A 26,141-nucleotide genomic window follows, 5' to 3' on the forward strand; every position below is an offset into this window, starting at 1 on the left:
CGGCTGGCTCTGTATTACCAAATACAGACGAGAAATTACTATCAGATACAAAAGCATTGGCCGCAGCCGTAGGTACCGAAGATCCATTGAAACCTATTATTTTTATGAAATAAATTCTATTAGTACAGATGGAATATTAAATCTTTGTTTAAAAAAAATATACATCAAAAATATTTTCTTTTTTGTTATGTTTAAGTATAGAATAAATAAAAATAAACGATATTTAAAAATAATAAATAAAAATAATAAATAATAAAAATAAATCATAAAACTATTTTCTAAAAAAAACTAAATATTGAAATAAAATTATTTTAAATTTAATATAAATTAAAAAAAAAATACAAAATTAGATAAATAAACGTTATTAGAAATACTTAGGTCGTAAAGCTATTTTCTGCAAAAAAAAACTAAACATTGAAATAAAATAATTTAAGATAAATGTAAAAATTATAACATTTTAAATTAAATCATAATATTTTAGATTTTTTTAACTATATTTCATTTAAATATAAAAGTCAAAAAGGGACCACTAAAAATGATATTACATCCTTCTATACTGAAAAAGAATCTCCAATAACAATATACAGATAATTTATAACACTATTCACTCTACTTTTAAAATTAGAGATCGATTTTTATGTTTAGTATTGGAAGCAGTGTTGCCAGTATTGGGGATTTTCCCCCAAATTGGGGATATGTTTTCGTGAATGGGGACGAAATTTCTGAGTTGGGGACTTGGGGATTTGGTGGGGAATTTCCATAAATTTGGGGATTATTTTCGAGAAATAGGTTTAATCTTTGTTAACAAACTTTTATTTCTATAGGAAATTTTGCCAAAATTCTATTTCTATAGACAATTTCGCCAAAATTTTATTTCTATAGAAAATTTTGTCAAAATTTTATTTCTATAGAAAATTTTGTCAAAATTTTATTTCTATAGAAAATTTTTTTTAAAAATTTATTTCTATAGAAAATTTATCTCCAGCATTTGAAAAACGACCACTCGTCTCTTGGTGTTGTGGATTTAAAAAAATGTCCATTTTTAAATGTTTACTAATTTGCTTGTTTCAAAAAAAAACTTGTCAAAAATTAATTGGGGATTTTTGCAAGGAATCTAAGCTTAAATTGGGGGTTTTTGGGGACGAAAACATCATAATTTGGGGACAAGAGCCAGAAAAATACTGGCAACACTGAATGGAAGGAAAAAAATTGGGAAAAACGGAACTGTGCAGTCTTCTTAAATTTTTTTTTTGTAGTAAATTTTTGTTTTGAACTATCTCTACACACATTGAAATTGAGCCAACGAAATGTTTTCATTAACATAACGAAAAAAGTTCATTAGGACCATGAAATGGTTCTTTAATAGCATGAAATATTTCGTTATTCAGTGAAAAAATTACATTGATATTTTGGTCTTTTTGGAGAGGAAAATCCCAATTACAGTTTGATTTTACCAATATGCACACAATTTTCATTAGGTCTATGAAATTGTTCCTTAATATTATGAAATATTTTGGAAAAATCATGGCATTGACATTTTGGACTTTTTTGAATTCTGTGTTTATCTCAATGACAAGGGACCTCATTTTTATAGCCAAACCTAAACCGAGTTTCACAAAACAGTCACCAGAAACGCTGAAATTGTTGTTGTTGTACCGCCACCAAATGAATTGAATTCCATCGATGAACCATTGTATGCACGGCAAACAGGCAATCAATGCATGGTAATTGCAGGCCCAAATTTCAGCCGGATCGAATGAAATTAACGAATATTTTCGTTGTATTAATGAAAACGTTTCGTTATATCAATGAAAATTTTTCGTTGGCTGACTTTTAATGAAATTTTCTTTGTGTGTATATAATTACATAGTGACACAATATTCATCTTTTTGACCTCAAATAAAAAATCACTTGTCCCAGCCGAAAGTACTCGATGAGATTAGAAAAATAATTTCTGCAGTTTGCTAGATGGTTGCCGTTCGTTTTTTATGATCTATAGTTTTACGCCAAATTCGGTTTTGACGAAAAATGGTGTGCATTTTTTGCAGTCCTCAGCAAATTTGTACCTCTTGATTCGGCCAACAAAAATGCTGAATATTTTAAATCGGAAAAATTTCATCTTCGTGCTCAAACCCCAAAAATGTCGAAAAAATTACCACTTTACCGAAATTACTTTTCTCTTCTCATCGAGTACTTTCGACCGGGATAAGTGATTTTTTGTTTGAAATTGTTCTGTTATGGACCGCTATTGACGAATTTTTACACGGTCCATCAAATTTCAACCCGATCAAATGACATTTGCTCCTCCAGGAGGCCCCGGAAGTCAAATCTGGGAATCGGCTATATATCATTATGGCCCGATGTCAATTCATTTTTGCTGGGTTTTTAGAGGGAATAACATCGAGTACCAAATTTCCACTGGATCGGAAGAAATTGGCTATTCCAAGAGGATCCACAAACACGGTTGCCACTCGAACCAAAAGTAGTCTACCAAAATTGGAAAAAATTACCAAATAAAAATATCTTATTTTGAGTATTTGATCACATTTTTGCGGTTATTATAAAAAAATATTGGGTGTTTAAATATCTCTTGACTTGTAAATGTATCGAGAAAGTTACCACTTCTACAAGAAGGAAGAAAAAAAGGAGAAGTATAAACAAAAATTAAAATTTTTATAGAAAATTTTGCCGAGTCAAGAGCTACAATTTTGTTGAATCCCCAAAAATAAATTCTCAGCATTCTTCGAGCTATGGCCGAAAATTGCAAAAAGTGCTCAAAATCGAATTTGACGACGAAACTTTAGAGGCTGATAAAAGACGAACGGCAACCAATCTAGCAAAATCCAGAAATTACTTTTCTCCTCTCATCGAGTACTTTCGGCTGAGATAAGTGATTTTTTGTTTGGATTTGTTGTGTTGCACTGTGTTATGGACCGACATCTATCAATTTCGCATTGTTTTTGCGTGGGTTGTTGCATGGAGGATGAAATTTACTCCTCCAAGAGGCTTCGGAAGTCTAAGTTGGGGATCGGCTATATATATTTCTGGCCCGATATGGACCAATTTTGCATGGTGGTTAAAGGGCATTTAATTACACCGCGTACCAAATTTCAAATTTTCATCGGATCGGATAATTTTTTTTATTTTGTTTCATTCGGAAGTGAGTGTGATTTCAACAGACATCGCTGACTCCGCTAGATCGAATAGGAATTTCACCACGCGTGACATAGAAACCAAAAAGTGTATATAGTAAAATATTATAAAATAAATGCCATTGAATTATGTTTAACACCTAATACAAATTCAAAAAATAATAATAATTACATTATTTCACTATTTCTCACATTATACGAGTTACTTGGTTTTTTTCAATAAACTAAAAAATAAAAAACTTAAAATATAAATAAATAAACAAAACAAAAATCTCTACCATTATTATTCATCCAAATATTATTTGTTTTATGAGCACCTGTAGCAACACCTCCAGCTCCTCCAGCACCTAAGGGTGCATCAAACATATCGGCAAATGGATTTCCCAATTGCAGCAGATCATCAGAAGCTTTAGTGGCACCAGCAGCGGCGGTGGAGCCAGCATTGGCTGGCTGTGCTGAGGCGGCACCAAACAAATCAACTATCGGTGCACCAGCTTGTGTAGCTGGTGGCGACGATAAGAAAGGATTTGTTAATGCAGCGTTAGCGCCAGCACCGCCGCTGGTGGGTGAAGAAACCTTTGACTAATTGAAAAAAAGAGGGGAAAATAATATTAATAACAAATTTTATATAGAAAAGTAGAAGCTGCTAGTTAGCAAATACATACCTTATATTGATTCATGGCGGCTTCTTCATCGGCCAAAGCCTGTGCTTTCAATTGTTCATCAATGCCATTGGTGGTATCAAATTTACTAGAAGCAGCGGCTGTACCAAATGAAGTGCTAGTAGAAGATAGGGCAGAAACAGCGGATTTAACGTTCTTTTGATTGTTACTTTTATTTTGGAAAAAAAATGTTCCATTTTCAACAATTTAAAATTTGAATTTTTGTAATTTGTATTTTTAAATAAAATTAAAAAATAACAACCAAAAATAACGTATAGATAAGGAAAAAAGGTTGTAATTTAAGGAAAAGTTTTAGCAAAGCATACAATTTTAGTTTGTGGGAAATTTGAAATTGTTAGTACGATTTTTGGGTAGGGGGAAGAAAAGAAAATACAAAAAATAATTATACTAACTAAAAAAGGCAAATTATAAAAAAAAATCTTACGTTTTTTCTATATAAAATAAATAAAACAAACATTTATTGTTTTGTAAAAAGCTCCTAATACGTACAAAAAGAAATAAAACTTATTTAAAGAAATTAAAAAAAAAAACATAAGATATATAAAAACGAAATCGGTGGTTTAAAGCTATTCCTTCAGGATCAGGGACATCAAAAGTATGATGATACTACATATGAGGGTGGTCTAAAAAGTAATATGTCTACCAAAAAAAAATACAAAACATTATGAAAAATTATTTGTTTTTAATTCGATTTGATGCTTCAATTTTTTTATGTTAATCTGAGAAATAATTTTTCTAGGTGCCTGAAAAAAATATCTTCACGGCAATGATGACTTGGTAATTCTGGGAATAAATTTGTGACCGGGGGAGATTTTTGTAAGTTTAAAAACAAAAAGAAGAGACACGGGCCTTAATCAATATGAGTATGGGGGATATAATTCGTAACCCCCACTGAGACCAATTTAGCGTGGCGATGCGAGATGTGCCCCGTAGCCTATTAGGGCAATTTTTTTCAATTCATGGTCGGATTGGTCCAATAATTCGACATTGTCCTGTTATGAGATTGTTTTACCCATCAATGACTGGGATTCACACCTTGTGAATGTCACGAAAGGGTTGCCATCACCTTTCCGCCCGATGAAACTAAGGGGTACTCCAATATATAAAGAAAATTTGAAAAAAATTTCTATAGAAATAAAATTTTGCCAAATTTTCTATAGAAATAAAATTTTGCCAAATATTCTATCGAAATAAAATTTTGTGAAAATTTTTTATAGAAATAAAATTTTGAGAACATTTTTTAATAGAAATAAAATTTTGAGAAAATTTTCTATCGAAATAAAATTTTGAGAAAATGTTCTATAGAAATAAAATTTTGACAACATTTTCTATCGAAATAAAATTTTAAGAAAATTTTCTATAGAAATAAAATTTTAACAAAATTTTCTAAGAAATAAAATGTTGACAAAATTTTCTAAGAAATAAAATTTTGACAAAATTTTCTATAGAAATAAAATTTTAAGAAAATTTTCTAAGAAATAAAATTTTGACAAAATTTTCTATAGAAATAATATTTTGACAAAATTTTCTATAGAAATAAAATTTTGAGAAAATTTTCTATAAAATAAAATTTAGACAAAATTTTCTATAGAAATAATATTTAGATAAAAATTTCCATTGAAATAAAAATGTCTATAGAAATAAAATTTTGACAAAATTTTCTATAGAAATCAAATTTTGACAAAATTTTCTATAGAAATCAAATTTTGACAAAATTTTCTATAGAAATAAAATTGAGAAAATTTTTAATAGAAATAAAATTTTGCCAAATTTTCTATAGAAATAAAAATTTGAGAAAAATTTTACAAGAAATAAAATTTGGAGAAAATTTTCTATAGAAATAAAGTTTTGACAAAATTTTCTAAATAAAAATAGAATAAAATAAAAAATAAATAAAATTTGAACAAAATTTTCTATAGAAATAAAATTTTGACAAAATTTCTATAGAAATAAAATTTTGATAAAATTTTCTATAGAAATAAAATTTTGACGAAATTTTCTATACAAATAAAATTTTGACAAAATTTTCTGTAGAAATAAAATTTTGACAAAATTTTCTATAGAAATAAAATTTTGACAAAATTTTCTATAGGAATAAAATTTTGATAAAATTTTAAATAGAAATAAAATTTTGGGAAAATTTTTTATAGAAATAAAATTTTGACAAAATTTTCTATAGAAATAAAATTTTGACAAAATTTTCTATAGAAATAAAATTTTGAGAAAGTTTTCTATAGAAATAAAATTTTGACAAAATTTTCTCTAGAAGTAAGAATCTTGATCAAAGGCTTCAAAATAAGATTTTTTTATATTTGGTAGATTTTTCTTAAAATTTTCTTCAAATTTTGGTAGATAATTTTTGGCATGAGTGGCAACCGTGTTTTTAACCCACTGCGCTATTTAAAGAGAAAAAATATCCTATGCGGAAATTCGCTCTAGCTCAGACATCGAAATTATACTTGTCAGCTAATCGACCAAATGTGTCTTAAAAACGAGATGAAAGTCCACATTTTCTTCAATTTCCACTTATCTACTTTTAAATCGAATCAAAACGGTTTTTGAAGGTTTTTACAATCACTACTACTTGTATGAGAACACAACAAACCTTGCCGATTGTGTGGGAGTATTAGCAGCTGAAACTTTACGACCTTCCAATGTGGCCAAATGCTGTTCAAGAGCATCTAGTAAAGAACTAGGAGCTTTTGTTAAATCTGGTATATCACCCTTATCGATGCCAACGTTCTGAAAGGATAAAAACGGAATGATTAAATGTGCTAGAATCCAAATGTATTATTACGGTGAACTTACCTCTGCTACTTTCAAAAATTCACCAACACGATCCATTCGTACCAAAAACTTTTTGTACAAATCCAAAGCATCACGAGCCTGTTTTTTATTCATATCGAAATATTTCTCCAATAAATTAATAATACCATCATTGTAACAGGCAAATAAACGTATGAGATCACGGAATAAAAGCATAAAAGACATATTTATGACACCTGAAAAGAAAAAGAGAAAAGTCCATTAGGAAAAAAATTTTCGAAATTTGAATTTGAGATAAGATGTAATGTTAATGTCCATCATTGGCATTAAGTAGGGACATAAATACAAGAGTATAGGAAGTAGTGACATAAAAACACGAGCAGAGTTAATTATACTGTGGAACAACTTATTACTTTAAATGTGATTGTAACAAGGATCTCTTACAAGAGAGCAAAATTCGCAAGTTTCCAGGGTTGCCTCCTAGAACATTTGAGAGATTATTAGAGAGAACTGAAAAGAGCTTAACGTTATCGCGTGATATCGGTCTAATAAAATAATTTCTAACGAGAAGATGTAGTAAAAGTTATGGCAATCTAGTATGATTTGTCGCTAGCAGTCAATGTAAAGATTCCAGATTACAGATATGATATAGAGACCCTTCCAATACATGCAAATCTAGCACGTATAAATCTAGTTATCCATTCAAAGAACAAAAATTTCAAAAATTAAACCAATCCTTTGACAAATTTCACAATGTATCCCGAGGTTATATTGAGCAGATATCTAAAATTTAAGGACAATATTAATGGAAGAGCCGAGAAAATCCACAATGTCTTTGTGAAAAAAATGGTATCTGAAGCACAGTTGCCACTCATGCCAAAAATAATCCACCAAAATTAACCAAATTTAAAAAATCTTATTGTGAAGTTTACTACATCTACAAACAGGGAGAACTTACTCATAATTTTTTTTAAAGATATTGAATTTATTGAAGATTTTTATCAAAATTGTATTTCTAAAGAAAAATTTGCAAAATTTATTTTTATAGAAAATTTTCTCAACATTTTATTGCTATTGAAAATTTGGTCAAAATTTTATTTCTGTAGAAAATTTGGTCTAAATTTTGTTTATGTAAGAAATTCTGTCAAAACTTTATTTCTATAGAAAATTTTTTTCAAAATTTTATATCTATAAATAATTGAAGTACCTCATAGTTGGAGAGGTATTTTTTACAAAATCTACCAAACCATCAAGAATTCTTCCAAGACGTTTGATTGTCTTTCAATTAAAAGCTGACTCTTCGACTTTGTCAAAAAAATTTTTTTTTTTTGGAAAAGCCCAATTTTGTCCGGTCGGCTTTTCGAGCTTTCGACTTTTTCAAAATTCGCAAAAGTTGTTAAAAGTCGATTAGAATTTGTAGATTACTTTTGTATACTTAGAATGTCTGTACAAATACGTAGATAGATCTATATAACTGTACCCTCAATGTGGCAGGTTTTATCAAATATCTAATTTAAATAGTGGCCCACTATATTAGACGAAAAATACGAAAGGGACAAATCAAGAAACTGCAAAACAGGAGTAGGAACTATCTTTCATATTCTAAGGCAACCAGAATAAATAACCAAATTATTTACACACGTACACGTATGTGTGTAAAGAAGATATGCGCCAGATTTTTCAACCGACAGTTTGTCGAGCATCCCGAGAGTGGTAGAGCGAAAAGGAGAGCCACTTGTCGCATACGTGATCTCCGAGCCGATGACGCACCACAATTTGGGTTAGGTTAGGTGGCAGCCCGATGTATCAGGCTCACTTAGACTATTCAGTCCATTGTGATACCACATTGGTGAACTTCTCTCTTATCACTGAGTGCTGCCCGATTCCATGTTAAGCTCAATGACAAGGGACCTCCTTTTTATAGCCGAGTCCGAACGGCGTTCCACATTGCAGTGAAACCACTTAGAGAAGCTTTGAAACCCTCAGAAATGTCACCAGCATTACTGAGGTGGGATAATCCACCGCTGAAAAACTTTTTGGTGTTCGGTCGAAGCAGGAATCGAACCCACGACCGTGCGTATGCAACGCAGGCATGCTAACCATTGCACTACGGTGGCTCAATTTACCACAGCCGAAGTTACTAATGTCATCAACAGCACGAAACCATCCAAGGCGCTTGGCCCCGACGGAATTTCAATGCTAATGCTGAAGCATCTGGGAATACTGGGAGTTGAGTACCTGACCAGACTCCTCAATTTGTCCTTAGAATCATTCATTATACCCGATGTCTGGAAGATGGGTAGGGTGATTCTACGACTGAAGCCAGGCAAAGATTCGAGTAAAGGTGAATCGTAGGAATAGGAACTATCTTTCATATTCTAAGGCAACCAGATTAAATAACCAAATTATTTACACACGTACACGTATGTGTGTAAAGAAGAGATGCACCAGATTTTTCAACCGACAGTTTGTCGAGCATCCCGAGAGTGATAGAGCGAAAAGGAGAGCCACTCGTCGCAGACGTGGTCTCCGAGCCGATGACACACCACAATTTACCACACCCAAAGTTACCAATGTCATCAACAGCGCGAAACCATCCAATGCGCTTGGTCCCGACGGAATTTCAATGCTAATGCTGAAGCATCTGGGAATACTGGGAGTTGAGTACCTGACCAGACTCCTCAATTTGTCCTTAGAATCACTCATTATACCCGATGTCTGGAAGATGGGTAGGGTGATTCCACGACTGAAGCCAGGCAAAGATTCGAGTAAAGGTGAATCGTACAGACTGATATCCCTTCTCTTGTCAGTAGCCAAGACACTTGATTCAGTACTCCTCCCCAGCCTTGTGGATAATTTTCCAGCTGGCCACCATCAACATGGATTCCGTAAGGTACATAGCACGACGACAGCCTTGCATGCCATTTCAGCACACATTAATATGGGACTCAATCAGCCCAAGCCGTGTCTATCGAAGGCATTCGATACGTTCAACCATGCCACACTATTCGAGGACAACGAGAATACGTCCCTGCTGGCAGGAACCAAACGTTGGGTTCTGAATTATCTGTGCGGACGCCAGTCGTACGTGGAATTCAGGGGCAAGAAGTCAAAACCCCTTGGAGTTAACCAGGGAGTTCCCCAGGGTGGGGTGATGTCTTCGGCACTGTTTAATCTCTACCTGTCCTCGATTCCACCCCCTCCTGACGGCGTCGAGATTGTATCATATGCGGACGATTGTACAATCATGGCATTCGGGTCCATTGTTGATGACATATGCGAAAGATTGAATGTCTACCTCGCTTACCAGTTATTTCACTGCAAGAAATTTGAGGAAATCTGCCACCAAATCCTCAGCCACACTATTCACTACATGGACGGCGGAAGTACGCAGGCAGTTGAATGTCAGAGTCGACGGCGAAATAATTCCGACCACAAATTACCCCAAGATTCTCGGGGTCACATTCGACTGCCTCTTTAAGTCGTCCGCCCATGCCACTGCAATTTGTGATAAGCTCCGCGATAAATAGAAACAAGGTCATCAAGTCGCATGAGACCAAGATCATCCCAGTGCGTCGACACAATTACATGTTGTCAAATCAGTACCACTTGGGTTGCTATCGAAGCAGTCATCCAAATCACCATCTTGTGGATAGACAACCTCCACCCAGGAATGTAAGGGTTGATCTTCACCTTCTAGAGCGCGAGATCCAGCGTTATAAAAGAGAACCTCTAGATCAAGCAGCGTACCAGACTTCATGAGGATACTGTAGCTGAAGCGGTGAGAAGCTACAAGGTTAATCCTGTTCTCCGAGTCCGACCACCACCCATAGCACCGGAGGAAAGAGACCTCCCACAGCAGACTAGGGTAGTTTTAGCCCAACTAAGATCAGGCAAGAGCAGCCGCCTCAATTCCTACTTATTAGTAGGTTAGGTTAGGTGGCAGCCCGATGTATCAGGCTCACTTAGACTATTCAGTCCATTGTAACAACACATTGGTGAACTTCCTTCCCACGACCTTGTGTATGCAAGGCGGACATGCTAACAATTGCACCACGTATATCCCATCTGTAATCAAGGGCCACTTGACACTCGTCATCTTTTCGCTTGCCCAGCTAAGCCTACCCGTCTCACCACCAGATCACTCTGGACACACCCCATCCTTGAACTACCTAAGCATAGAATAAAATGGATGAAACTACATTAAAAACTGTTACAACAACACAACTAAATTATTTATACTGCGTAATTAGAGTATTAGTGGTGGATCTACCGCCTTTTATACATCATACATTTTTAATATTACATAGGCGTGAGTAATCCTTGCTAATATATATTTGAAGTAAAATGAATAAAAAGTACCATGATGAGAAGCAATCTATCAAGTAACACCTATTTCGAGACCTTGCTCTACGTGTAAGGCGGAAGCACATTTTATCGCATATTAATATAGAGTTCCAATGGAATCGATTGATATTAACATAAGGCAAGAGCTAAGAATTTTGAAAAAAAATAGGTTGGGTCAACAAAAAGTTAATAAATGGCTGCAAGGAAGTGACTGAATGTCATAGTACTACGTTCATGGATTATATCATACCATTTGTTAAATCATTTGATTGACAATCGAATTCCAATAGGCCATCCAATTGGGCTTGTAATACGGGTAACGTTTTCAACAGCTTGTCAGCATGCATGGTACGTAGTGAACCTTCCTCCTTGCTGTAAAGGAAATTGGAAAGTACATTTATTTTTATTAAATTAATTTATTTATAAAAAAATAAATTTCGTCTACGAGATAACAACTTACCCTCTTTTGACTTTACAAAAATCAAAGGCCATCGCACGATAAGACAACGATTTTTCATTTAAATATTTGGCATACCTTCGTATGAATGGTGACATATCGTAACCTAAAGATTAAAAATAGAAAATCAATTTTATTATAATTACACAAAAACAGGACTTATAAATATTTCTAGAGACTATAAGAAAAAATCTTAAAGAAAAGGACCAAAAGATATCTAAGAAAATTCTTTAGCAAATGTCAAAATTTTATTTCTATAGAAAATTTTCTCAAACATTTTGTTTCTATAGAATTTTTTCTCAAACATTTTGTTTCTATAGATTTTTTTTCAAATTTTTATTTATTCTAGAAAATTGTTGGCAAAATTTTGTTTATGTAGAAAATTTTGTCAAAATTTTATTTCTCTAGAATTTTTTTTTTTTTTGAAAAACTTTATTTCTTTCGAAATTTTTTGACAAAATTTTATTTCTATAGAAAATTTTTGACAAAATTTTATTTCTCTACAAATTTTTGGTAAAACTTTATTTCTATATAAAAATTTACTACAATTTTATTCCTCTAGGAAATTTTTGACAAAATTTTATTTATATAGAAAACTTTTGGCAAAATTGTATTTATCTAGACAATTTTTGTCAAAATTTTATTTCTCTAGAAAATTTTGGTATTTTTTTTTCTCTATAAAATGTTGGCTTTTTTGAAAATTTTTGGCAAAATTTTATTTATATAGACAATTTTTAGCAATATTTTATTTCTCTAGAAAATTTTGGTATTTTTTTCTGTAGAAAATGTTGGTTTTTTTTTGTTGAAAATTTTTGCAAAATTTTATTTTTCTACAAAATTTTTGGCAAAATTTTGTTTATCTAGAAAATTTTTTGCAAAATTTTATTTCTGTAGAACAATTTTAACAAAATTTTATTTCTCTAGAAATTTTTTGACAAAATTTTATTTCTCTAGAGAATTTTTGGCAAAATTTTGTTTATCTAGAAGATTTTTGGCAAAATTTTATTTCTCTAGAAAATTTTTGGCAATTTTTTTTTTCTTTAGAAAATTTTTGGGAAAATTTTATTTCTATAGAAAATTTTGCAAAATTTTATTTCTCTACAAATTTTTACCAAATCTATATTATATATCTATAGAAAGCTTTGCCAATTTTTTATATTGAAAATTTTGCCATTTTTTTTTTTTTTTGGTAAATTTTGCAAAAATTTTATGGGAGAAGATGATGCACAGTGGTCACCCCGCTAGATCTACACCAAAGGCTATGGAAACATGCATTAGCCAGCAAAGAAACATATGTATGTCTAGTAAGGCTTCTGGATTTGTATCTGTCGTGTTCTTTTCAATAGCTTCATAATCAATCAATTCCACAATCTTTCATGTCCACTAAGCTGTTATTAGAATTGTAATAATATTTAAAGTAATCAGGCTAACATAAAAAAATCTCTTGAAATTTCTTTTAGAAAATGTTTATTTCTACAGACAAATTTTGGCAAAATTTTATTTATATCGAAATTTTTGGTAAAATTGTTTTTCTCTTGAAAATTTTTGGCAAAATTTTATTTTTATATAGAAAATTTTGCCAAAGTTTTATTTCTACATAGAAAATTTTGCCAAAATTTTATTTCTATAGAAAATTTTGTCAAAATTTTATTTATATAGACTTTAGGTAAAATTTTATTTATATAGAAAATTTTTGGTAAAATTTTATTTTCCATAAAATATATTGACAAAATTGTATTTTTCTAGAACATTTTTGGTAAAATTTTATTTCTATAGAAAATTTTGCCAAAAATTTAATTTATATAGAAAATTTTGTCAAAATTTTATTTCCCATAAAAATTTCTCTATTTCTCTAGAAAATTTTTGGCAAAATTTTATTTCTTCAGAAAATTTTTGGCAAAATTTTATTTCTTTAGACAATTTTTGGGAACATTTTATTTCTATAGAAAATTTTGCCAAAATTTTATTTTTCTATAAATTTTTGCCAAATCTATATTATATACCTATAGAATAGAACCTAACCTAACCATATCACAATGGACTGAATAGTCTAAGTGAGCCTGATACATCGGGCTGCCACCTAACCTAATACCTATAGAAAATTTTGTCAAAATTTTATTTATATAGAAAAATTTTATTTCCCATAAAAAATGTTAACAATATTGTATTTCTCTAGAAAATTTTGCCAAAATTTTATTTTTATATAGAAAATTTTGCCGAAAATTTATTTCTATATAGAAAATTTTGACAAAATTTTATTTCTATAGAAAATCTTGCCGAAAATTTTATTTATATAGAACATTTTGGGCAAAATTTTATTTCTATAGAAAATTTTTGGCAAATTTTTTTCTATAGAAAATTTTGTCAAAATTTTATTTATATAGAAAATTTTGCTAAAATTTTATTTATATCGAAAATTTTTGGTAAAATTGTATTTCCCATAAAAAGTGTTGACAAAATTGTATTTCTTCAGAATTTTTTGGCCAAAAATTTATTTCTATATATAGAAAATGTTTGGCAAATTTTTATTTCTATAGAAAATTTTGCCGAAATTTTATTTAAATAGACAATTTTGCCAAAATTTTATTTATATCGAAAAATTTTGGTAAAATTTTATTTATATAGAACATTTTTGGTAAAATTTTATTTTCCACAAAAATTATTGACAAAATTGTATTTCTCTAGAACATTTTTGGTAGAATTTTATTTATACAGAAAATTTTGTCAAAATTTTATTTCCTATAAAAATTGTTGACAAAATTGTATTTCTCTAGAAATTGTATTTCCTACAAAATTTTTGGCAAAATTTTATTTCTCTAGAAAATTTTTGGCAAAAATTTATTTCTTCAGAAAATTTTTGGCAAAATTTTATTTCTTTAGAACATTTTTGTGAAAATTTTATTTCTATAGAAAATTTTGCCAAAATTTTATTTCTCTACAAATTTTTGCCAGATCTTTAATATATATCTATAGAAAATTTTGTCAAAATTTTATTTATATAGAAAATTTTGCCAAAATTTGATTTCCCATAAAAATTGTTGACAAAATTGTATTTCTCTAGAAAATTTTTGGCAAAATTATAGAAAATTTTGGCAAATTTTTATTTCTATAGAAAAATTTGCCAAAATTTTATTTATATCAAAAATTTTGGTAAAATTGTATTTCCCATGAAAAGTGTTGACAAAATTGTATTTCTTTAGAAATTTTTTGCCAAAAATTTATTTCTATATATAGAAAATTTTGCCAAAATTTTATTTATATAGAAAATTTTGCCAAAATTTTATTTATAAAGAAAATTTTGCCAAAATTTTATTTATATAGAAAATTTTCCAAAATTTTATTTATATTTTTGGTAAAATTTTATTTTCCATAAAAATTATTGACAAAATTATATTTCTATAGAACATGTTTGGCAAAATTTTATTTCTATACAAAAATTTTTGGCAAATTTTTATTTCTATAGAAAATTTCGTCGAAATTTATATTTTTAATAGAATGAAATTATATATGATAAAAGATGATTTTTATAAAATATTTTCTTTGTTTAATCTTAGAATTTTCCTTAGATATTTCTGGCTCACAAAACAATTTGTTTGTTTTTTGTTTTTGCAACAAAAGCTGATAATAATAAATCTACAACAAAAATAATCGATCGATTGATCGATCATATCTAAATATGATTAGGCATTTTATAGTTAATAATGATGTTACTCACCCATTCTGCCACCAGGTACCGACATACCACCATCTTGTTTTAAAGCATATTTTACATTGGATTTGATTTTTTTAGAGAGAGGAAGCATGAGTGTAGTAGTAGTAGTGAGGAGTAGTAGTAGTATTGGTAGTATAAGTAGTAGTAGTAAGCGAAAAAACACACGGGAATACAAAAATATGTCAATATTTGAATATAGATATGCATGAGTTTACACAATAAGGATTGTTATAATCATTTTTATGAAGGATTTATTGATTATTAATATTTTCAATTAAAATAAAATATGGGAAAAAATGAAAAGCAATGGTAGATAAAAAAATTAAGCATTAGTGATTTTTTTTTTCAAAATTATAATCGAAATAAAAATTTATGTATTTAAGTATAATGTAAAGAAAAGATCGAAAAAAGAAACGAAGAAAATAAAATCATAAAAAGCATCAATTTGTTACCACAACATAAATAAATGTAAATTAAAATTGAAAATGGGAAATATATGATTTTGATAATGAATCATTCCATGCTAAAATTTATATGCTTCAATCAGGGAAAGGATAATAGCAATCATCCACGACAATTACTATAAAAATTCATTTAATTAAAAATTTTTATTTCAAATAAAAAAAATATTGAATATTTGAATATTTTAATTAAGTATTTTTTTTTCAATATCACTTAAAATGGTAATTGAAAAATTAGTGATTTTTTTCGGAGCGATTTTTCTATATATATCGCCACATTTTAGCATGGAATGATCTATACTAAGTTATGAACTAAAAAATACTAAAAAAAAATTTAACAATTTTGTTACTAAGCATGATGACAATTGATCAAAGAACATTGTTTTTAATCACATTCTAGAATTTTTAGTATGATATTTTAATTGATGGAAAATTAATTTTGGGGAATTTTGAGGGGACACTTCTCTCCAGCTTCATTAAGTATTAACATTTTCATTTACCTTGTACACCACCTTTGTCCAAGAAATTACTGAGGTTAAACGTTGAATTCGATGATGCCAAATACTGCATAAAACGCTAAGGAAAAAGAAAACAGAAACAATTAATATTGATTATGCAGAGTAAATATCTTTGTCGTTGTACTTGAAAAGTAATTGGCGAAAAAGGTCAATGCCTTTATAAAATAAGAATTGTAAGAGGTTATTGGTGGCCATTCTATCTTTTGTTTGCCATTTAATTTAGTTATACGAAAATTAACGACCTGAATCGAAACACAATTAAGTAAAAAATTATGCAAATCAGTTAAGAGAAGATAATATCCCACAAATATTTTAGTAAGTACGACTAAAATTTTAATGAGATACTTCCATACTTTCAACCGACTAAACCGTAATAATGGCTTTACACATGAATAATAATTTAGACGGATATGTTAGTTTTGTTTTTCTATAGAAATAAAATTTGACAAAATTTTGCTATAGAAATAAAATTTTGACAAAATTTTCTATAGAAATAAAATTTTGACGAAATATTCTATAGAAATAAAATTTTGACAAAATTTTCTATAGAAATAAAATTTTGACAAAATTTTCCATAAAAATACAATTTTGACAAAATTTTCTATCGAAATAAATTTTTGAAAAGATTTCTATAGAAATAAAATTTTGATAAAATTTTCGGTAGAATAAAATGTTGACAAAATTTTATATAGAAATTAAATTTTGACAAAGTTTTTTATAGAAATACAATTTTGACAAAATTTTCTATAGAAATACAATTTTGACAAAATTTGCTATAAAAATAAAGTTTTGACAAAATTTTCTATAGAAATAAAATGTTGACAAAATTTTCTATAGAAATAAAATTTTGACAAAATTTTCTATAGAAATAAAATTTTGACAATTTTATAGAAATAAAGTTTTGACAAATTTTTCTATAGAAATAAAATATTGACAAAATTTTTGCCATAAAAATAAAATTTAGACAAAATTTTCTATAGAAATACAATTTTGACAAAATTTTCTGTAGAAACAAAATTTTGACAAAATTTTCTGTAGAAACAAAAATTTTGACAAAATTTTCTATAGAAATAAAATTTTGACAAAATTTTCTATAGTAATAAAATTTTGTCAAAATTTTCTATATAAATAAAATTTTGACAAAATTTTCCATAAAAATAAAATTTTGACAAAATTTTCTATAGAAATAACATTTTGACAAAATTTTATATAGAAATTAAATGTTGACAAAATTTTCTGTAGAAACATAATTTTGACAAAATTTTCAATTGAAATAAAATTTTGACAAAATTTTCTATAGAAATACAATTTTGACAAAATTTTCTATAGTAATAAAATTTTGTCAAAATTTGCTATAGAAATAAAATTTTGACAAAATTTTCCATAGAAATAAAATTTTGACAAAATTTTCTATAGAAATAACATTTTGACAAAATTTTATATAGAAATTAAATGTTGACAAAATTTTCTGTAGAAACATAATTTTGACAAAATTTTCAATTGAAATAAAATTTTGACAAAAATTTTCTATAGAAATAAAATTTTGACAAAATTTTCTATAGAAGTACAATTTTGACAAAATTTTTATAGAAATAAAATTTTGACAAAATTTTCTATAGAAATAAAATTTTGACAAAATTTTCTATAGGCATACAATTTTGACAAAATTTTCTATAGTAATAAAATTTTGTCAAAATTTTATATAGAAATAAAATTTTGACAAAATTTTCCATAGAAATAAAATTTTGACAAAATTTTCTATAGAAATAACATTTTGACAAAATTTTCTATAGAAGTAAAATTTTGACAAAATTTTTTATAGAAATAAAATTTTGACAAAATTTTCTATAGAAATAAAATTTTGACAAAATTTTCTATAGAAATACAATTTTGACAAAATTTTCTATAGTAATAAAATTTTGTCAAAATTTTCTATAGAAATAAAATTTTGACAAAATTTTCCATAGAAATAAAATTTTGACAAAATTTTATATAGAAATAACATTTTGACAAAATTTTATATAGAAATTAAATGTTGACAAAATTTTCTGTAGAAACATAATTTTGACAAAATTTTCAATTGAAATAAAATTTTGACAAAAATTTTCTATAGAAATAAAATTTTGACAAAATTTTCTATAGAATTAAAATTTTGACAAAATTTTTTATAGAAATAAAATTTTGACAAAATTTTCCATAGAAATAAAATGTTGACAAAATTTTCTATAGAAATACAAATTTGACAAAATTTTCTATAGAAATACAATTTTGACAAAATTTTCTATAGAAATAAAATGTTGACAAAATTATCTGTAGAAATAAAGTTTTGACAAAATTATCTGTAGAAATAAAATGATGACAAAATTTTCTATAGAAATAAAATTTTGATAAACATTTCTATAGAAATAAAATTTTGACAAAATTTTCTATAGACATAAAATTTTGACAACATTTCCTATAGAAATAAGATTTTGACAAAATTTTCTATAGAAATAAAATTTTGACAACATTTCCTATAGAATTAAGATTTTGACAACATTTCCTATAGAAATAAGATTTTGACAAACTTTTCTATAGAAATAAAATTTTGACAATTATCACGACTGTTTTTCTGTCTACTGTCCTACTCAACTTCTGTAGTTCCCTACTATTTTTTTTCTGTGAGTCCACCCCTATTTTTCTCAAGGAAATCGAACATTGCACTGCAGTGTGTAACATCACGAGAGAAAAATTGTAGCCATCCATGTATGCAATGCGATTATTATACCACATTGGCTGCATAATTTATATCTAGAGAATATTCTCAGAAAAATATTTTCGACAAATATCGAAGATTACTATTAGTAGTAATAGACGAGACAGTTAGGTCACAAAGATCATTGTTTTTAGTTGCAAATATCACCAATCACTTTCCCTTTTAAACATTCAACATTTATTCAACATTTATTAAAATTTTGATGCAGTATTCATAAATGAACTTACCTCATTTCCATATGCCATTAAATGATGTGTGGTTATTAACGCTTTATAGACCACCACCCAATGGGTGTTCTGTGAGCGTTCAATAAGTAAATTGGCCAGATGTGGTATTGATACATTGGGTTCATTTGTACAATGTACTAAATCTAAAAGAAAATAAGAAAAAGAAATAATTAATTATATAAGCTATAATTTCATAATAATAACAAATGTTTATTTTTTTTTTTCAAATATTGACCTAATATGAAATATAATACAAGCTAAATTTTAGGACATACATTTTATTTAATTTAATACCACACCACATAGTAGTTTTTTTCCCAACTTCTTGTTTTGTTTTTGGGCTTATCCATATTTTCTTTTTAGCTAAATGTATAAAGAGCTATCGTTAATAATTCTCTGTTTAATGTGATATATTGCGATAGAAATACAACACGCATTTTATTAATCACTGCCTCAAGTTCGTATTTGAAGGCACATTGAAAGTGCAAAGATTTTCTTATCATCTTTGAAATACGAGATGTGGAGTACTAGTCTGGATAAGCACTTGCAAAGTCAGTTAGTGCCAGGCAACGAAAAAAACCTTGACACAACGTCAACTGAAGGAATACAAGTATTTCAGCCAGAAAAAATGCCTTAAAAATAAAGGAAAATAATTTTGTGATTGTGTTTTTTCGATCTTTATTCTCAAATGAAAATTCTATATTTTTTCGAGCTTGACATCTAAAAGTTTTTATTTATTTTTTTTTTAATATTTCGCACTTTTCTTAAATTGATTCTTCAGGAAGTATTGATCTATAATAAATTTCGAAATATTGAAGAAAAAATAAATAAAACAAGTAAGGAAAGTCTAAAGTCGGACGGGGCCGACTATATTACACCCTGCACCACCTTGTACACTCAAATAAAAGTTTACTTGGATCCAAAGATTTTGACCTTCCTTTAAGGATTTTGGTATTGATTCGGAGGCAAAGATGCGGCTTCTTTAAAATAATGAAATTTTTTAGCGACCTATTTGGCTTTAATAAAATATAAATAAATAAAATTAAAATTAGTATGCAGATCTCATTTATCAAATTTTCATTCTCTTTTCGCGGTTTATTAATAAAGGTACACACGTACAAACAAATGCCCGTTTAAAAATCCAAATTATAACGGATACTTCAAAGAAAAAAATGTTTTCTTAAATCCAAAAAAAAAACTTTAAACCAAAGACGCTAAATCCTCAAAATAAGTCTTAGCCTATATTTGAAGCGTTTCTATCTTAAATCTAAAGTTTCAATATTTCAGTTAATTTAAGGACAAGTTCTTTAAATCAAAAATGTATTTCTTTACTTTAAGGAAAATTAGCCTTAGTTCAAAGACATGCGAATTTAACGTAGGGACGCTAATTTACAAAATTTTTGTCCTAAATTTAACGAAAAAAAAATTTTGAAGCAAAGATTATATACTTTATGTTAATTAAAATTTCTTTATTTTAAAGAAATTTTTTAATATTTTGTTAAGTTCGAATCCTAAAAATTAGGTTGCTTAAACTTTAATATCACGTAAATATTTTTTTCAGTGCACCAGAGCATTAAATGGTTTTTACAACGCTTTGTGGAAACATTAAAAATGTCGCATTGTTGCTATAAAACAGTTTACTTTTTTCTGTGTACGCAGATTTCTTTCCAATCTTTATTTTATTGACTTTTCCTCCAAAAAAAATCTATGTACACGCACAGAAAACCCATGTTTGGACATGGTTGTCGCATCCATTTAATGCTTATCTAGAGCATGTAATTGCCGCGAAAACCATGTATTTTGTCTTTGTAAAAATAGTTTTCGAGCGGAGAAAAATGTATGGTGGCAATAAGCATTTGAATGGTTCTCAAATACCGCAAACATGTTCTATCATTTAAATGATAGAATTTGAGACCATTAAATGGTCGGCAAAATCATGTACTGACCATTCAATTTTTTTTTACTTTTTTACAGGGAAAAAAGTATTTTTATAGGTTGCGTATAGACATGTCTAGAACCATTTCATGGCCATAAAGACCATTTACATTTTTTTCGTGACCATTTAATTTTTTAACTTGTTTGCAGCGAAAAGAATTTTATAAAAACATTGAGCAGGTACACACGATTTTCATTTTGCGCGTCAGTCGTGTGTTGATTGTTTCTTGGAATGGACGGAGAATACGGATTTACTGTGTTTTGTGTTAATTTATTTATTCAGAAATGGCACGTGTTTTTATGTGAACACAAAAAAGGAAAGTGTAATTGAAAAAATGTACCTGTCTTTTGTTCTGCATTTTGCTATATGGTATCATTTATTTTTATTTGCAGTTACATGATGTCTGCGTTTGTAAATTTGATGAGCACGATGTAAATATGGAATAATTACTTATTGTTGAAATTGAAATAAAATAGAGTGTGTAAAAATATATGATGTTTGCTTGAACGGCATTATAAATACAAATAAACAATGAATTAGTTTATAAATAAATAAAAACAAACAAATAACGTTAATTTTGTGTTTTCTTTTCTCAAGTGCCGTCCTTTTTTCGACGATGAAAAAAGTTTTTCCATAAAGATCAAAACATGTTAGGTTGTGACCATGTTCTTTTTACTAGAAGAAAAACATTTTGAATGTATACCATAACATTTTAAATCGTGACCATTGTCTTTTCATTCAAACAAAATTCTTTTTATCAATACAATAACATTTTAGATGAGGACAATTACATTTTTCTTAGAACCATGTTCACCGAGCCAACATGGTTGCAGGCTAATATGTTACATGGTCGCCGCAAAAATAGCTCCTTTCATATTATTTTGCTCTTCGAATATGATTGTGACAATCATGTTTCTTCTCTGCGTGTATCAGAAAAACGTGTCTTCTATGCTACCCAAAAATTACATTCGTATTTGAAGGATATGAAATCTTTAGGTTTACGCCAATATTTTGTCAGTGCGCAATGTTGGCACCCTTTGCCACTGTCCGGACAACTTTGAAACATGGCTGTCTATGAAAAGATAACGTCTAGCCATAAATAAATATTCTTTCAAGCGTTTTATAATAAAGGGGCGTATAATTATGAATTATGACCATTATTACAGATAAAATGTTTGTAAGTGATATTCATAAATGGGGCTTTGAATTGATTTTTATTATTGACGAATAAAGTTAAATTATTTAGTATACCCTAAATCTAAATGGCTAGGGTATAATAATTTTAGTATAAATAATATATTCCTAACGGAAAATGGATTATTCCTGTGCAATGGCATTTTTCAAAGCATCCATACCGACATATTTTTTAATGCTTTCCTTGCAGTATAAAATTGCACAAATAAAAAGGCAATTGCCTTGGCATCTGGCGAATTGTTATAACCATTAATGATTTATAGCTTGACGGTGACGTGTCTTCTTGGTACGTTCATGCACTGAAAATAATATTGTCATAATATGAAAGATTATGCATCCTTAATTTTAGGACACCCAATTTACAATTTCATAAAATTTGTTATAAAATCAATTTTCTTTAAATTTATGACACGAATCTTTGCGTCCCCCTTTTGAAGACGTATGTCCTTGAAAAAAGTCAAATTTTCCTTAAAGCAAATAAAAAGGAAGTAATCTTTAAATTAACTGAGATATTGAATGTTTAGATTTAAGATAAAAAAATTCAAATATATGCCAACACATCCCAGCAAAACAGCGTCTCCAAAAAAGTAGTAAAAATGTTCTTTTTGAATCAGGAAGTGGTGCAAAATTGGAGCAGAAGCGATGAATTTAACATTAGCTTGTCATAGGACGAATGTTCACGATTTCAACAGCCATTGCACTGAATTTGCATCTCTTTTTAAAGTGTGATCCGAACTCAGAGTTTTGGATGTGAATGAAACAATTTTGTGATATTTTATCAAATAAATAATTTTCATATTTTTTTATGATTTTTAATGCCTTCTAATGCTTGTCTGAACGTTTGACTTCACATATTTTCAAAACTTCGCAATTTTATTTAGAATGGATTTACCATTTTTTCGACGAAATTTTAATAGATTGTATCATTTTATTAATTCTTGCTGTGTTAAATCTACTTGAGACAAAAGAGTAACATTTAACAGGTTGGCTGATAAGTGTCCCCGGTCTAACAAAGAAAAACACATTTTTTTTGTCAAAATTCGTTTTTATTATTCAACATAGTTCCCTTCAAGAGCGATACAACGATTATAACGACCTTACAATTTTTTGATACCATTTTGGTAGTACTCCTTCGATTTTGCCTCAAAATAGGCCTCAGTTTCGGCGATCACCTCTTCATTGCAGCCAAATTTTTTCCCTGCGAGCATCCTTTTGATGGCTGAGAACAAGAAAAAGTCGCTGGGGGCCAGATCTGTAGAATACGGTGGGTGGGGAAGCAATTCGAAGCCCAATTCATGAATTTTTGCCATCGTTCTCAATGACTTGTGGCACGGTGCGTTGTCTTGGTGGAACAACACTTTTTCTTCTTCATATGGGGCCGTTTTGCCACGATTTCGACCTTCAAACGCTCCAATAAAGCCATATAATAGCCACTGTTGATGGTTTTTCCCTTCTCAAGATAATCGATAAAAATTATTCCATGCGCATCCCAAAAAACAGAGGCCATTACTTTGCCAGCGGACTTTTGAGTCTTTCCACGCTTCGGAGACGGTTCACCGGTCGCTGTCCACCAACACGTTCCTTTGATATCTTTAAGGCCTCTGCTATCTCGATCAACTTCATTTTACGGTCATTCAAAATCATTTTGTGGATTTTTTTGATGTTTTCGTCGGTAACCACCTCTTTCCGGCGTCCACTTCGTTCACCGTCCTCCGTGCTCATTTCACCACGCTTGAATTTTGCATACCAATCAATTATTGTTGATTTCCCTGGGGCAGAGTCCGGAAACTCATTATCAAGCCAAGTTTTTGCTTCCACCGTATTTATCCCTTCAGAAAACAGTATTTTATCAAAACACGAAATTCCTTTTTTTCCATTTTTTCACAATAACAAAAGTTGCTTCACAAAAGACGCTCTATCTCACAAACTTATTGATTTACAGACTTTTGACACGAATCATTTGAAGGTTGGTACTATATAAAAATAATATGCATTTAATACTAGCGACGCCATCTATGTGTCAGACCGGGGACTTATCAGCCAACCTGTTACCTATTAAAAATATAAAAAGAAGAGAGCTATAACAAGTACATACAGTAGTAAGTTCGAAGCCCAAGGAGTTAAATCGGGAGATCGGTCTATAAAACATGGCTCGATACCCACCATATTTGGCTGACATATTTGTGGTCAGGGAAAGTGGATAAAAGCCCAAGAAATAAATTCGAGAGGTAGATCTATATGGAAGCTATACCAAAACATGCACCAATTCCCACCCTTTTCGACACACCTCTTAAAGGTCCTCAAATACCTCTAGGATTCAAATTTCGGACAAATTTGTTAAAAACTACGAATTCTACAAGCCCAAGAAGTAAAATCGGGAAATCAGTCTATATGGGGGATACAAACGGAATGACAAACTTATTATACACCCGTCACCATTCCATATGGGGGCTATACTAAAACATGGCTCGATACACATCATATTTGGCTGACTAATTTGTGGTCCTAAAATACCTAGGTTTCCAATTTAAGGCAAAGTGGATAAAAACTACAGATTTAGCAGTCCAAGAAATAAATTCGGGAGGTGGGACTTTATGGGGGCTATACCAAAACATGGACCAGTTCTCACCATTTTCGACACACCTCTTAAAGGTATTTGAGGACCTCTAGAATTCAAAATTCATACAAATGGGGTAAAAACTACGAGTTCTACAAGCCAAAGAAGTAAAATCGGGAAATCGGTCTATATGGGGGCTACACATGGGCACCCCATTTTAAACACACCAATTTGTGGTCTTAAGATACCTCTTGATTTTCAATTTCAGGCAAATAGGATAGTAATAGTTTCTAGATGCCCAAGAAATAAAGTCGGGAGATCGGTCGATATTGGGGCTATACGAAAACATGGACCGATACGGACCATTTTCAACACACCTCTTTATGGTCCTAAAATACCTCTAGAATTCTAATTTCTCGCAAATTGCATAAAAAACTACGGATTCTATACGCCCAAGAAGTAAAATCGGGAGAACGGTCTATATGGGGGCTATACCAAAACATGGACCGATACACCCCATTTTCGACACACCAATTTGTGGTCTTAAAATACCTCTAGATTTTCAATTTCAGGCAAATCGGGTAGAAAATATACTTTCTAGACGCCCAAGAAGCAAAATCGGGGAATCGGTCCATATGGGGGCTATAACAAAACATGGACCGATAGACACAATTTTCGGTACACTTTTTGATGGTCCTAAAATACCTCTAGATTTCCAATTTCAGGCAAATTAGACAAAACTACGGTTTTTATAAGCCTAAGACCCCAAATTGGGAGGTCGGTTCATATGGGGACTATATCAAAACTTGGACCGATATAGCCCATCTTTGAACTTGAACTGCCTGCAAACAAAAAACGTGCCAAATCTGTGCCAAATTTCAGGACGTGTTACCAGTGTTACCGTTGTGCGACTTTAGTCGCGTTTTGCAACCTTTTTGACGTCATGCTACTTTTTGTGCGACCGCACGCATGCGACTAAAGTCGCACAAAAGGTGCAACATATTTCACAGAATCAATTAGGATTGTATAAAAAATAAATATTTTTGTTTTTTTAATTGATTTAAATGCTTCTAATTGGCTGATAGTAAATTGGCACTTGATGGCGTTCTCGTACTTTTCTGCTAATTTTAGGAAGCAGAAAAAATCCATTTTTTATTTATTGCAAGTTTACGTTTTACTGGATTTTATGATGCAATAAGTTGCTAAAATATCTCTTTATGTTAAAGGGAATGTTCCTTTATTGTTTTTGTGTTGATTTATAGAATATTTTTTGTAATAAAAATACTTCACAAATGTATGCGACTTTTTTATCATTATGCTACTTTTTTGTGCGACCTTTTTTTGAGAATGCGACTTTTTTTGCGACTTTTTCAAAA

The 26,141-nt window shown here is 29.6% G+C and overlaps 1 protein-coding gene across 25 annotated transcripts in view; it reads right to left on the minus strand.

Moving 5' to 3' along the window:
* Window positions 1-26,141, minus strand: part of lap (phosphatidylinositol-binding clathrin assembly protein lap) — a 93,035-nt gene that overhangs the window by 45,094 nt on the left and 21,800 nt on the right. For 14 of the 25 annotated variants that reach the window (XM_075290046.1, XM_075290041.1, XM_075290040.1 and 11 more), the window contains exons 3-12: window positions 19,079-19,221; window positions 16,079-16,154; window positions 15,121-15,153; window positions 11,409-11,511; window positions 11,199-11,320; window positions 6,644-6,837; window positions 6,441-6,577; window positions 3,818-3,983; window positions 3,431-3,734; window positions 1-93 (exon numbers count right to left, since the gene is read on the minus strand). In XM_075290046.1, coding sequence (XP_075146161.1) covers window positions 1-93; window positions 3,431-3,734; window positions 3,818-3,983; window positions 6,441-6,577; window positions 6,644-6,837; window positions 11,199-11,320; window positions 11,409-11,511; window positions 15,121-15,153; window positions 16,079-16,154; window positions 19,079-19,221 — 1,371 coding nt within the window. The remainder of the gene's footprint in view (window positions 94-3,430; window positions 3,735-3,817; window positions 3,984-6,440; window positions 6,578-6,643; window positions 6,838-11,198; window positions 11,321-11,408; window positions 11,512-15,120; window positions 15,154-16,078; window positions 16,155-19,078; window positions 19,222-26,141) is intronic. The other 11 variants (XM_075290047.1, XM_075290043.1, XM_075290051.1 and 8 more) reach the window with 4 other exon arrangements.

The sequence above is a fragment of the Haematobia irritans genome, chromosome 1 (genome assembly GCF_050003625.1).
Source record: "Haematobia irritans isolate KBUSLIRL chromosome 1, ASM5000362v1, whole genome shotgun sequence".
Taxonomy (NCBI): Eukaryota; Metazoa; Arthropoda; class Insecta; order Diptera; family Muscidae; genus Haematobia; species Haematobia irritans.